We start from the raw sequence: 14562 nt of genomic DNA on the forward strand, positions 1-14562 counted from the left end.
AGGCCCCAGGGCCAAAGTCAGCAGGTGTTGCTTAATGCTACCAGCTCGGCTGGGCAGGATCAAGGAGGACAGAGGAAATCAGGACTCAGGATGGGGCTTTCCTGCGGGAATACCCTGTGCCCTGTTGCCAAGTTCATTCCAATTCATAGGCTGGGACAATGACCAATTGTCTCTGTCTCTGCAGTCTTTCACTCGCATTCTTTTTCTTCTAATTTCCCAGGGGAGACTGGCTTCTCTGTCATTATCTGCTGTGATCTGTTACTTCTATTCTTAGTTGTGAATTTCTTTTGATTAGGTATAGTTAAAAGGCAAGTGGAAGTCTGGCTAATTGAATATTATTTATGTAACTTTCCTGTTCCACATGCTTCAGTTAGTCCAGAGAAGTAGGCTTTTTATTGCACCTTACTGTAGAAAGCATATGATTTTATGCTTTTTTTAAAATGCAGTTTTGATAATTGCCCTTTAAAGAAGAAAAATGCATTTATATCAGTAAAATTTTAAAAAATTTTCTATTGCTACAGAGAAAAGTTCTAGTCTTTGGAATTTGTCTTACTAATTAAAGTTTGGCCAAATTAATAGCTAGATGAGACAAAGCAGAAATCAGAAGTGAAATATTTCCTAAATAAATTTCTCATGCTTTTTTGAGTGTGCAAAGTGTGGAAAACTGTTGTTCTTATGATGGTGCCTGTATGAAGAACTTAGTGATTTGACTTTCCTCCCTGAAACATCCCTATTCTCTCTTCTGCCCCCCAAACTGTTGAAATCATCTCTATAGAATTATATTTATATGATAGGAAATCTGATATGGGTTTTTATTGTGTGATTTGAAATGTTTTTTTCTTCTTGTTCATGGATTCAGAATAATATTAAATTTTTTAATTCTTTTAATACGTTTTTTATTCAAAAGTTTAATGCTAAGTTGTCACTGTTGAAGTACGAGAGGACTTTGTAGCATACTTTGGAGAAACTGGCCCACAGAGAAATGACCCCGAGACCCTCCCATTGGGCCTGTGAAAGACAAAGGCAGCCTGCTACCCAGTCACTCTGGGATAGAAAGCTCTTAGTGCTTTGCCCTTATAAATGAAGGGAGAGCAGAAGTCACTGTCCTCTCATAGGATGTCTCAGACCATGAGGGAGACCCAGGACCAGCACCTGGAGGACAGAGGGACTGACTGCTGGAGTGAGTCAGTGCTTTTTTTTTTTTTTTCAGTTATAGTTGAAAGAGTTGCTTAAGTAAATCTTCCAGAAAATAGAACAGTAGCTAAAACATGAAAAATAAGAACAAACTGAGGACCAATCCTAAAATCTCAACATTAAAAAATGTGGAGTCCTTAGGAAAGAAAAATTGCAGAAGAAATTAAATAAGATAGTTTCCTAGACTGAAAGAATGATTCTGCTGGGCCTTACCTTGTGTGAAAGTTTAGAGACCTAAAATCATGAAATTGTAAAACATTGAAAGTTTGTAACCTGAAAGTCTACAAAGAGAGGATTGTGGAGCACCTGTAAGAACTGTGTGGGGCCTCATGGTCTTTTTCCTGCTACCCTCTTTGGAAAAGTACCCAGTTCCATGTGCATGGACCAAAGTGAAGCTAAGGAAGACCAACCACAGCACGTCTCTCCGATAATCTGAGGTTACATTCTCAGTCCTAAACTCTGCGCCGATTTTTAAAATCTGAACAACTTCCTCAAGTGTTCCATGGCAACCAGTGGTTGTTTCCTTTATTGGTAGAACTGTAGTCAGGTGTGTACACAAGCCTTTGTTCCCCTGGACTCTCATGGCAGGAAGATCCCAAATTTGAGATTGGCCTCAACATTTTAATATTTAGGACTTTTAAAACTTATTTGCAAATTTCCTTTTCATAAAATGTGAAGAATAATGTTGTGTTTTTTTTAACCTGTCAGAGAAATGGAATAATTAGGGCTTGCCGTGTCAACCTCTTACTCTCTTGCCTTGTTATTTTCTAGAGTTCCTGGAATAACTATTGCTACAGATATCATCTGTGGTTTTCCTGGAGAAACAGATGAGGATTTTCAAGAAACGGTGAAGCTGGTTGAAGAGTACAAATTTCCAAGCCTCTTTATTAACCAGTTTTACCCAAGACCCGGAACTCCTGCTGCAAAACTGGAGCAGGTGCCAGCACAAGTGGTAAGATAGTTTTCTCTTAAGGCATTAGTTGGTGCCAATGCAGTGCATCTGTCTTGCCCACCCAAGGGCCCTGGCTCATGGGGTTAACCCTTGAGTTTCAATTGAGAATCCCAAGTTGGAATCGGGCAGAGGGTAGGGGGAAGAACCACAGAAGAGTCAAATGACCTTCGGTGACTAAAGATGGCTAAATATCACCTTTTTCTTCGTTTGAGGAGAGAGGCTTAAATATCATCCTGAAAAAAAAAATTAACTATTATGCAGTATCTGCCTGCATGTGTGAGATAGTTGGATGTTTCAAAATTAGGCAGCGTTTAAATATTTGGATATCTGTGTGTGAGAGCATGAGTTGCATAGCCTAGCAGGCCCCAGGTTCATCCCCTTAACACACGCACACACGCGCACACACACACACACACGCGCACACACACAGACACAGACACACACGCACACAGACACAGACACACACAGACACACACACACAGACATGCACACAGACACGCACACACACACACACACAGGCACACACACACAGGCACGCACACACACACAGACACACACACAGGCACACACACAGGCACACACACACACACAAGCACACACACAGACACACACACGCACACACACAGACACACACACACACAGACACACACACAGACACACACACACAGACACACACAGACACACACGTACACAGACACACATGCACACACACGCACACACACGCACGCACACACACACACACAGACACGTACACACACAGACAGACACGCGCGCACACACACACAGACACACACAGACAGACACGTGCGCACACACACAGACACACACGCACACACGCACACACACACACACACACATCTGTGAGCAAGTAAGATTTTGTATTTCCCTGCTACTTAAAAGACTCTTTTCATAATTCATTACAAGCCCCATGGTTTTCCTACCTCTCCATGAAATAGATGTGCTGCTGCTCATCTGTCTGGCCGTCCACCTGTCCCATGTATGTGGCATTCACAGCAAACCTCAGTTTACTTTCCTCCCTTCACATTCATAGATACGGTAGAATTATAGGACTCAAGGTAAGTGTGAAAAAGTTTGAGATCCAATAAATCCATTTCTCAGAAGGCTCAGAGATTAATGGTCTCGAAACAAATATTTAAGTTCTGGATTCATTGGCTAAAAACGGGTAAGTGTAATGTAAACCTTAAAAGAATGTAGAATATTTTTGAACTGAAAAGGATGTAGAATTTTTCACACTGGAAATTTTCCATTGTTTCTAGTAACTTAAAAAATTATGCATTCTTATCACAATGCTTTCATAAATAATAGAAGAGGGAATAACCTAGAGTTGTTATCGTTTTTCTCTGTTATGTCACATATGAATATCAAAAAAAAAATATGAGTGGGGTATTGTGGTACATGCCTGTAATCCCAGTGGCTCGAGAGGCCGAGGCAGGAGGATAGCAAGTTCAAAGCAGCCTCAGCAAAAGTGAGGTGCTAAGTGACTCGGAGACAAAATACCAAATAGGACTGGGAATGTGGCTCAGTGGTCAGGTGCCCCTCAGTTCTATCAGTACCAAAAAATAAATGTATTTCCACTACTAAACCAAACCATAGCCCTTCTCAATTTTTAATTCATTTCCAGAGGTTTTTGTGGATGGGGGGTAGGACAATATCTGGTAAATAGGCCACGTGGTTTTCTTTCTTCCTCTTCCTTCCCTCCTTCCTGTAGTACTGGGATGGAGCTCAGGGTGCTCTACCCTCTGTACATTGGAGACGGTGTCTCACTGCATTGCCCAGGCTGGCCTTGAACCTGTGGTCCTCCTGCCTTAAATCACCCGCAGCGTCTGTAGTGGTGTTGTCATAAGGTGAATGCTTAGGTACATCCCCATTCACACACACACACGCACGCACACACGCACGCACAGGAACTGTACTAGCCTGGCAGAGGGTCCCATCGTGCTGTAAATGGATTTTTCTCCTCTTCCATCCCCAGAGGAAGCACATGCCATCATTCTAACACTGTAAATTAGTTTGAACTGTTCTTAAACTTGATGTAAATGGAAGAATTTATCAGTATTTGAATTTGACTTTTTTTCCCTAAATATTAGGTTTCTGAATCTAGGCTATTTTTAAATGTAGCTGTAACTGAACCATTTTCATGGGCAAATAGTGTTCCATTGCAAACAGCATGAATTATCCGTCTTATTAAAATGGAAGTAGATATTTTCAGCATGTTAATAATAATGTCACTGATACAGTTGGCAACATTCTTGCTTTTACTCACTTGGATGAGAAGGTTTTTTGTGTGTTTAGCAAGGAGTGTAATTGCTGAGTCATGGGAAATGTAATGGATTGACTTTATTTTGACAAATAAATTTCTCAAGTAGTTGAGTGACTTTACAGTCCCCATTGCAAGGCATTAAAAAAAAAAAAAAAGGCTCCATGTACACGACAGCGCTTGACAGCGCTGTTTCGGTGTCCACACGTGGTGGCATCCCCTCGGCTGTACGTTCCCCTGTAGCTGTGGTATGGGGCACAGGTGCACTAGCCACTTGGGTACCTTCCCCTGAGGTGCAGTTTGGGTCTTTTGCCCGCTCACCTGCGTGCCTAGCGGTTGGATTTGTCCCCACCCAGTTCACAGGAGTTGTATGTGACATGGGAGCCACTCTAGATTCCCGCACCCTGCGGCCCTGTCCGCGCCTCCTCCTGGGGCTCTGAGAGCGACATTCCTCATCTGAGCCTGGTGCCACTCACTCCGGTCTTGTTAGTGTCCTGCCGTCTGCGTTCTGTGTGTCCTTCTCCACGGCGTCATAGAGACCCTCCCTTGGACTGTTCTGGAAAGCTTCCACCCTTGGACCTGTGGCCTCCTGGAGCTCACTCCTCTGTGGCAGCAGGTGCACTAGGAGGGGTCCGGGACTTGGTCGTGGTGCCTTCCCGGGAGGACTTCCACCTGAGCCAGCGTCATTTATTGAAAAATTTCATTCTTTCCTCGCTTCTCTGCTTGGTCACCTTTATAGTGAATTGAGTGTCTGTGCAGGTCAGGGTCTGTCTGGGAACGTCAGTCTCTGTTAATCTTTCCGTCAGCTCACAAAGTGGATCACGATAACTTCATCATAGGTCTTGGTAGTGCAACGTAAATGTCGCAACTTTTGTGTATGTGTCTGTGTGTGTGTGGTGTGTGTGCGATGCTGGGGATCGAAACCAAGGCCCTGTGCAAGCGAGGCAAGCACTCTACCAACTGAGCTACATCCCCAGCCCCTCAACTTTTCTTGAAAATTATTGTACTTATTCTTGTTCCTCTGCTTTTCTAAATTTGTCAAATTTTACTGAAAATTCTGTGGACTTTTAATTAAGATGATGATCCTGTGGAGCATTTTGAGAGCACTTACCATGGGCATATCAGGCTTTCTGTTTCTGAATGAGAATCTCTCTCCATCGATTTTGATCTTCCCCAGCTTGTGTCAGTCATGTGTTAGAGTCATCTGCACACAAGTCTCATAAATCGGTGAAAGTTATTAGTTCTCTTGGATATTATTAAAAGCGTTTATTTTCATGTTTGTCATTTAGAATTGGACTGATTTAAAAGTATTTACCTTTTATTTGTGTTGTTAACTTAATTCTAATTGTTTTCTGGATTTTTAGATTCTATGTATGCTGTTATGTCATCTGATGGTTATAGTATTATTTTATCCTTTCCAATCCTTGGAATTTTTATTCCTTGTTTTTATTGTGTTGGCCAAAATGGCCAGCGTGCTCGCAGATGGAACTGACCCTCTTCATCTTCCTCCAACCTGAGGGCAGGGCGTTTCAGCACTGAGAGTAAAAGTCAGCTGTGGCGGGTGTGGGGTTAGAGAAGTTCCTTTCTCGTCCTAGTTTTCTGAGAGTTTGGAAATATTTTTATGAAGACTTTTGCACTTTTGTCCATGGAAGGGATTGATCTGTAGTTTCCTTGTAATCTCTTCTTGATTTTGATATCAGAGTAACATTGGCCTCATCAAACGACTTGGGAAATATTTTCTCTTCTCCATTTTTCTAGAAGACTCTGCACAGAACTGGTTTATTTCTTCCTTCAATATTTGTAGAGTTGCCTGTTGGGATAAGCTGAATTCTAAGTTGCCCTCCAAATTCCCTCATCCCTTTCACCCCTAGATCCGTCCCCACATACCCCACGTGGGACTGTGAATTTGACATCGGTCTGCCCTCCGACTCTGGCCTGCCCTCTGGAGAGGGCCTTCCGGTTTTATGAAGGGAAGTGCGTGTTTGCAGTGGGGTGATTTGTCAGCCTGACCTGCCGTGAATATCAGGGTCCAGCAGCCTCTCTTCCTGTTGGGCTCTGTGCTGTGTGGGTTTTGCAGGGCCGGGCCTGGAACCCGGGGCTCACCTGCGCTGGGCATGCGCTCATCCCAGCTCGATCCCAGCCTCCGCCCCCTTTAATCCGTGTTTGCACTTTTATTTTCTTGTGTGTGTTTTCTGAAGTAATCTCTCAAGAACTCTGAGGGTCTCCCTGGGTTTCTGTGAGATGGAAGCTGCCCCCACAGGTCCCCCGGAGACGGCCCCTCCCTGCGTGGCCTGCTGCTCAAGCGCATCTCACTTGGGAGGACTCTCCTTGGGCGCTCTCACGAGGTCTGGAAACCTCGACCATCCTCCCCAGAGGTTTTTTCCCTGCTTCATTTTCTCCCATGTCTCCCCTGGGATTTTAGTTGTGCATGTTGATATTTTCGCCCCTCAATGTCTGGTAGGTCTTCTCCCATACTCTGCACACTTGTTCTTTGTATTTATCTGGATGTTTTCTTGTTCCCTGCTAGTCACTTCAGAATCCAAGCAGAGCCCTCAGGGCAACAGCATCATGGACCCTGAGGACCAGCCCCAGTTACCTCCCAGGAGGCTGTGTGTGACGCAGCTTTCTGTCACTGTGACAAAATACCTGAGCTAATCAACTTATAAAGGTGGGAGGTTTATATTGGCTCGTGGTTTCTGATGTTCTTGCTCATGCTCAGTTGGCCCCTCCGGTTTCAGGCTGTGGCTGCACTTTTCCCATGGTGGGACTGTGTGGCACAGGAGGCCGTTCACCTCCTGACAGCCAGGAGGCAAGAGAGGAAGAGGGGGATGGGGGTCCCCAGGTCCCCTTCAGGGCATCACTCCCAATGACCTAACTACTTTTTGCCCCCACCTCCCAGTAACATCACAAGCTGAGAAGCAACCTTTCCACTCCTGGGCCTTTGGGTGTGTTCAAAATCCAAACTATAGGAAACAGCTAGAAACTCAGACTCTCGCGCCCTGTCCTGTCCTGTACCTGCTCACTCGTAATCTCTTTTTTTTTTTTTTTTTTTGTGGTGTTGGAGATTGAACCCAGGGCCTTGTTCATGCAAGGCAACCACTCTACCAACTGAGCTGCATCCCCAGCCCCATCCCTCATAATCTTTAATTAAAGATTAATTGAATAATTAAGTTAATTATTTAATTATTTCATCATTAAAATTTGTGAAGTGCTATTCTGATTCACTAATCCTTTCTTCATTTGCTTTGGTCTGCTGTCAAACGCACATATAGAATTCCTAATTTTAGTTAATTTACTTTTTTGAGGGGTGGTAGGTACTGGGAATTGAACCCAGGGGCACTCAACCACCGAGCCACACCCAGACCTTATTTGTATTTTATCTAGAGACAGGATCTCTCCGAGTTGCTTAGCTCCTGCACTTCCTTTGCTCTGACAATCCTCTGTTCTGCATGGTCATCCTCCTCCGCTGACCCTGGACAGCCACTGGCCCTTTTACTGTCGGCCTGGTTTCACCTTTTCCTAACTTCCATGTTTGGGAACAAGCAGTGTGTGGCTCTCAGACTGGTTTCTGGCACTTAGTCAAATGGCTGTGATCCTCCTGCGTGGCTTTTCCTGGCTTGGCAGCTCACTTCATTGGAGCACCGCTTCTGTTTCTTCACATCCTCCGCGACATTCCGCTCTTGGTGTTCTGGTGTGGGCCCTTGTAGTTGTGGGGATGGTGTGCAGCTCACTTCTTATTTTGGGCCAGTGTTTTCTGCACTGGGAATCCAGCAGGGCTTGCTCCCTCTCGCTGAGCTGCACCCGCACGTTGATGGTAATGTGGGATCCGCTGATGCTGCGTTGTCTTCCGTACCTGGACTTGTCCTGTGTATTTTTTCTTAGACGAGGTGTCTGTTCATGTCCCTTGCACATCTGTGTTCCCTTACTGATCGGTTTAGGAGTTCTTTGTGCAGTTTGAACAGCAGTCCTTTCTTAGATGTGCGGATTGTCTTGTCCTTTTCTTGAAGCAGAATCTTTTTGGGGGCGCTTGCTGGGAAAGTCACATAGCATTTGTCTGTGGGCTCATCAGCAATGCTGTTGTGTGTTCTATGGGAATATTAAGTCACTGAACAGAAGGTCCCTTCACTGGCTTTTTGTGTACCCCAGACCCTCAGAGCAGACATGGGAGGCAAGGGCATCTTACAGGGCTGGTGGGCAGTGCCTGAAATGGAGAAGCCCAGGCACAGACCAAGCCTTCGCCCCAGCCTTGCTCCTGAGGGTCCTGAGATTGCTTCCAGACCAGGCCTTTGAAGCAGAAGCCCCCCACGCACACCCAATTCGCCCCTTCGGTCGACTCCCTTTGACTCTCACTTTGTTTTCTCCCTTTCCAAGCTGCTTTCCCTGGGCAGTCTCAGCATTGGCTCTTTCCTTAAACTCTCTCCATCTTTCTTTGTGTTTTTGCTGTTCTAAGCCCCACAAGGTAAGTTTACTAACTGTGTGTCTATGGGTGGGTCAGGGGTCGCACCTGCAGAAAACCATGCAGATTGAAGAACATTTGAAAAGCTGAAGCTCTGGTTAGACCTTTTCTCTCCCTCCCTTTCTTTTCTTTCTTTCTTTCTTTCTGTTGCACCCTTAAGTCAAATGCTTCCCTTTTATCCTTTTATCTGCTCTTACATTCAAAAACTAAAGAAATGGAGGTGAGAATGTCTGGAACTTTGAAGAATGTGGAAATAACAGAAATTATTGTTAAACCTCAGCCATGCACAGGGTGCTAGCCTTAGCTGTATTTTTGCTGAAGCTTGCTCCTGCCGGCTGGGCTCCGTCCTTGGCTGTTCAATATCCCCCTTTGATTGTCCGCCATCTTGCACCTGAAGTATTAGGTTAGCAAATGTGGTCAGTGCAGAGCAGACTGAAGCAGAGTCCTGGCACTGTGATGAGAGGACAGTGCTGTTTCTAAGGAGGAAGGGCTCCCCAGGGTGGACACTGCAGGACTAGGGCCATGGGGCCTGCCCAGTCGAGTGCCACCAGGAGCCTGCTGTGCATTTTTATGCCCACAGGAGACTGTAATTAACAGCCTGCTCCTGGTTCCTCTCAGTGGGATGCTCTGTCAGAATCCGGACCTTCTCTGTGTTTCCTCACTGTTCCCCTGATTCTCTGTGCTGTGACCTGACTTCTTGACTCCCTGCCCAACATTTTCTTCAGTTCTGATGTGACATAGATGAACTGAATTCTATTATCAAGAGAATCGACATCTTCCAGCAGTCAGACCAGAGCCAGCCTGTTTACTTAGCGGGTGTAGACTTAACCCAGGATGGAGCCTCTTGTTCCTGGGTTGGTTTTTGTTCAGGATGGTAAAGATAAGGGGGGAAATAGATTTTTGTTTGATATGGAGAGCTTTTTCCTATGGGTCTTTCGTTAATCATAAGCCTTTTCAAGAAGAAGTCAGTGATGGCCCTGTTTGGGGACTCATGGCTGGCCGTGGGAACCAGCACTTCAGTTGTCCTGAGCCGTCCAGCATAGAGTCGGTGCACTCTGAGGACCTGGAGTGCAGTGTGGCAGCCTCATCTGTGCTGCGTGAGCTCGGGGAAAGTCGCTCAAACCAACCAACAAAACCCATAGAAGAAATACTCAACCAGCTTATTATAAATGTTTGCTTTTTGGCTTTCCTTTTGGCATTTATTTCTATCCTTCTTATGAATTTCTAATTGCCAAAGAGTAAGAAGATTGGTGGTTATAATTTTTTTTCCTAAGATGCCGTGTAGTGGTGAATATTAGGGTTGAGAAAGAGGGGATTTATATTAAATATAGAGAATGTAAATTCTATGCTTTGAAAACTCATTTTTATTGTATTTCAATCTAACTTTTTTCTAGCAGTGATTACATGGTTTATACAAGTTTCAAAAATATTGCAAGGATCTACATAATTCTTTTATGCCTTTTTATGAACTTGATTTATTAAAATTATAATATTCAATTTGAACTCATTTTTATTACCTTAATAGCAACTTGAGAAGTGAGTAGACTTTCTGGAGTATGTTCCAAAATTAAAGAATCTTACAGTGCTATATCTTATTTTTTGTTCTTATATTTTTTCTGTGATAACTGTGGTTTGTTGAACATCTTTCTATTTATAATCTTCCCAGGGACTTAAAAGTAGTATAGCTCCAGGTATTAGAGCTAAGGCCAAACGTGTATTCAGGTCAACAGGATATACCGGCATCCTAACGTGCGACTCTTGGCTCACTCTTGCCCCTTGGGATCATGTGCATTTCATAATCAAGGACAGACTCATCAAGTGTGAGCAGGCAGGCAGTGAGGAGGGTAAACTGCGCTGGACCGTCTTCCATCCGAGACCTTAGAATCCAGGAGTCGGACCTGATTCTTCATTTTGGTTGTCATAATAAAGTGTCTTCAGGGAACCATGAGAAGAGCTTGAAAGTTGCCAGTGTCAGCAGCAGCGAGCTCTGAGCCTCTCCCTGCTTGTCTCCTGGTCGCCTTCCACCACATCCCAGTGCCTCATCCTTGTGCTCTGCAGACCAGTCAGCTGAGGCCCAGAGAAGCTCGTTTGCATAGCCACTAAGTGAAATGATGGAGACTCCTTTTTTCTGACTATTGTTCCTTGATGTTATAGACAGTAAATATTTATATCAGAATTTCAAAATAATAATATGACCAAATGATATTGACTTTCAAGACATTTTGCTCTTATGGCAATTTTGTCTTGTAGCTCAGTGGAGACCCAGAGTCACTCGCCCTCCCTGGGAGGCGGGGGAGGGGAGCGGAGCCCAGCGGAAGCCCTCTGTGCTTGGCTCTCTGTCTCACAGTGTGATCTCTCCCTCTCACATGTGTGTTCACACCATTGTGGTCACATCCTCCATGAGGGCCTCACCAGGGAGGAGCTGATACCAGCACCATGCCCTAGAACTGTCATTACAAATTACCCAGCCTCGGGCATTACATGATAGTAATGGAAAATGGACTAATGTAGGTGCATGTGAAGATAAAGACCTTGGAGGATGCTGGGATTGAATAAGAAAAAGAAGTAAAAAGAACATACAGCTCCCCACCACTAGGCAAAGATTGACAAAGAACCTCCGACATTTCATAGAAATAAAAAGGTCGGTGAAGAAGTTACTGGTGGGCAGTGGCTCTCACTGATCGAGGAAGCCAATAGATTCAGACTCTGGATGAAGGTAAGGACACTAAATTACCGATAAAACGGATGGAGCAGAATTTACAAATCTTTGAGTGAACGAGTGAATCTTATCCTGAAAATATAGTGATGAACAATTTGAAAATATAAAGCCTCTACAGAGATGCCACAAAAGTCTGGCCTTTCCACAAAGCAACTCCTAGCAAATGCAAAAGATAGTATCTAATTCTTTGCATCTTATCAGATCACGATGGAATGAGATTAGAAATCAACACAAACCATACAGATACTATATGAGCACAGGGAGATTAGACAATGCTCCTTTGAATGATGAGTGCTTGATAGATGAAATCAAAGGAGAAATTTAAAAATTCTTAGTCCCAAGTGAGAATAGTGGTATAATATACCTAATATTCCAGAACCTCTGGGACACTGTGAAGGCAGAGCTCAGAGAAAAGTATATAGCTCATGAGTGCCTACGCAGGAAAATCAGAAAGATCCAAATTAACAACCTGATAATGCATCTGAAGGCCTGTGAAAAGACAAATTCCAAAAACTGTAAAAGGAGAGAAATAATTAAAATCAGAGCAGAAATCAATGAAGTTGAAAAGTAAAAACAAAACAAACAAACAAAAAAAACAAAAAAGAATGATGCCAGATGCAGGGGCACATGCCTGTAACCCCAGGGGTTCAGGAGGCTGAGACAGGAGGATCGCAGGTTCAAAGCCAGCCTCAGCAACTCGGTGAGACCCTGTCTGTAAATAAAATACAAAATAGGGCTGGGGGTGTTGCTTAGTGGTCGAGTGCCTCAATCCCTAGTACCCTACCCCACTCCCCCCAAAAAAATCAATGAAACAAAGTTGGTTCTTTGAAAAGATAAAGATTGATGAGTCTTTTTCCAAACCAGCCAAAAGAAAAAGAGACTCCTACCAAATTAATATAATTAGAGATAAAAAAGGAGAAATCAACTAAGATATCTCAGAAATCCAGCAGATCATTAGGGACTATTTTGAAAAAACATACCCAACTTCTGGGAAACCTAGAAGAAATGGACACATTTCCAGACAGATATGAGCTGCCAAAACTGAATCAAGAGGACATAGAAAACCTAACAGACCAGTAACTAGCAATGAGGTACAAGCAGTAATAAAAAGTCTTTCAAAATGAAAACCCCAGGACCCAATAGATTCTCAGCTGAATTCTACCAAACCGTTAAGGAGGAACTTTGCAAATACTCCGCAAAGTATTAAATGATATAGAAAGGGATGGAATACTTCCAACTTCATACTATGAAGCCAGTATCACACTCACACCAAAACCAGGTAAGGACTCGTCAAGGAAAGAGAACTACAGACATATCCTGATGAACTTAGTAATGCAGAAATCCTTAATATAGTATCAGCAAGTCATGTTCAACAACATAATAAAGAGGCTGTACACAACAGCCGATTTGGTTTACTCCAGAGGTGCAAGAATGGCTTAATGTACACAAATCAGTAAGTGTGACTTGTCACCTTAACAGAATTAAGGATGAAAACCACATGGTAATTGCAATAGATGACAAGAAGGCTTTTGACCAAATGCAGCACCCATTCATGATAAAAACACTGAAGAAGCTACAGGTACAAGGAACCTACCTCAACACTGTTTACGTATGAAACCCAAACTCAGCCTCATAGTAAGTGGGGAAAGCTGAAAGCATTTTCTTTAAAATCTGGAAAAAAAACAAGTATGTTCATTCTCACTGCTACTGTTTCATAGAGTCCTAGAAACTGTTGCCAGAGCAGTTAGGCAAGAGAAGGAAATTAAAGGGATAAGGAAAGGAAGAAGTCAAATGATCACTGTTTGCAGAAGGTATGATCCTATACCTGTAAGACACAAAAACTCCACCAAAAGACTGCTAGAGCTAATGTACAAATTTGGCAAAGTAGCCGGTTGCAAAATCAACATACAAACATCAATAGCTTTCCTGTGTGCCAGACCAAACCTGCTGAGAAATTTGGGAAACAATTCCATTAACAGTAGCCTCAAAAGGAAAGAAAAAAAAAAAACCCTAGGAATAAATCCAATGAAAAAGGTGAAAGACCTCTGTGATGAAAACTATAGAACCCTGAAGAAAGAAATTGAAGTCAGAAGATGGACGGACTTCCCATGTTTATGGACAGGCAGAGTTAATGTTGTTAAATTGGTCATACTACCAAAAGCAATCCATTGATTCAAAGCAATCCACATCAAAATACCTATTAAATTTTTTCACAGACCTAAGGAAAAATCCATCCTAAACTTCATTTGGAAGAATAAAATACCCAGAATTCCTGAAGCAATCTTAAGCCAAAAAATCATTGCTGGAGGCATCATAATACCTAACTAAACTGCATGGTACTGGCATAAAAATAAACACAGACACATACTGTATGGTACAGAATACACAGAAACATACCACATATCTGTAATCATCTGATCCTCAACAAAGGCACCAAAGACTTTGAGAAAAGATAGCCTTGAAACAACTGGTTATCCATTTGTAGAATTAGATGGACCCTTATCTCTCATCCTGCACAAAAATCAATTTAAATTGAACCCAAGACTTCAGAATTAGACCAGAAACTGTGCAACTCCTAGGAGAAAATATAGGGTTAACTCTCCTGCTCTTAGGTGTAGGCAATGTATTTTTCAACAGAACCCTTAAAATTCGAGAAATAATGTCAAGAGTTAATAAATGAGGTAGCATCAAATTAAAAAACTTCTGCACAGCAAAGAAAACAATTAGGAATATGAATAAAAATCCTACAGAAAGGGAGAAAACCTTTCTAGCTGCTCTTCTGACAGAGGATTAATATCTAGAATATATAAAGAGCTCAAAAAACTTGAAGCTAAAAAAGCAAATAGCCCAATTAATAAATGAAAAAATGAGTTATATAGACACATCTCAAAAGAAGAAACACAAATGGCCAACAAATACATAAAAGAATGGTCAACATCATTAACAAAATGGGAAATACAAAT

General features: G+C 43.0%; 1 protein-coding gene across 6 annotated transcripts in view; it reads left to right on the forward strand.

Moving 5' to 3' along the window:
* The window catches only part of Cdkal1 (CDKAL1 threonylcarbamoyladenosine tRNA methylthiotransferase), a 633756-nt gene that overhangs the window by 402599 nt on the left and 216595 nt on the right, over nucleotides 1-14562 (forward strand). For all 6 annotated transcript variants that reach the window (XR_013425476.1, XM_078020596.1, XM_078020592.1 and 3 more), the window contains one exon: nucleotides 1966-2146. Coding sequence is in view for 5 of the 6 variants with exons in the window: in XM_078020596.1 (XP_077876722.1) it covers nucleotides 1966-2146 (181 nt within the window). In the remaining variant the exon portion in view is untranslated. The remainder of the gene's footprint in view (nucleotides 1-1965; nucleotides 2147-14562) is intronic.

The sequence above is a fragment of the Ictidomys tridecemlineatus genome, chromosome 8 (genome assembly GCF_052094955.1).
Source record: "Ictidomys tridecemlineatus isolate mIctTri1 chromosome 8, mIctTri1.hap1, whole genome shotgun sequence".
Lineage (NCBI taxonomy): Eukaryota > Metazoa > Chordata > Mammalia > Rodentia > Sciuridae > Ictidomys > Ictidomys tridecemlineatus.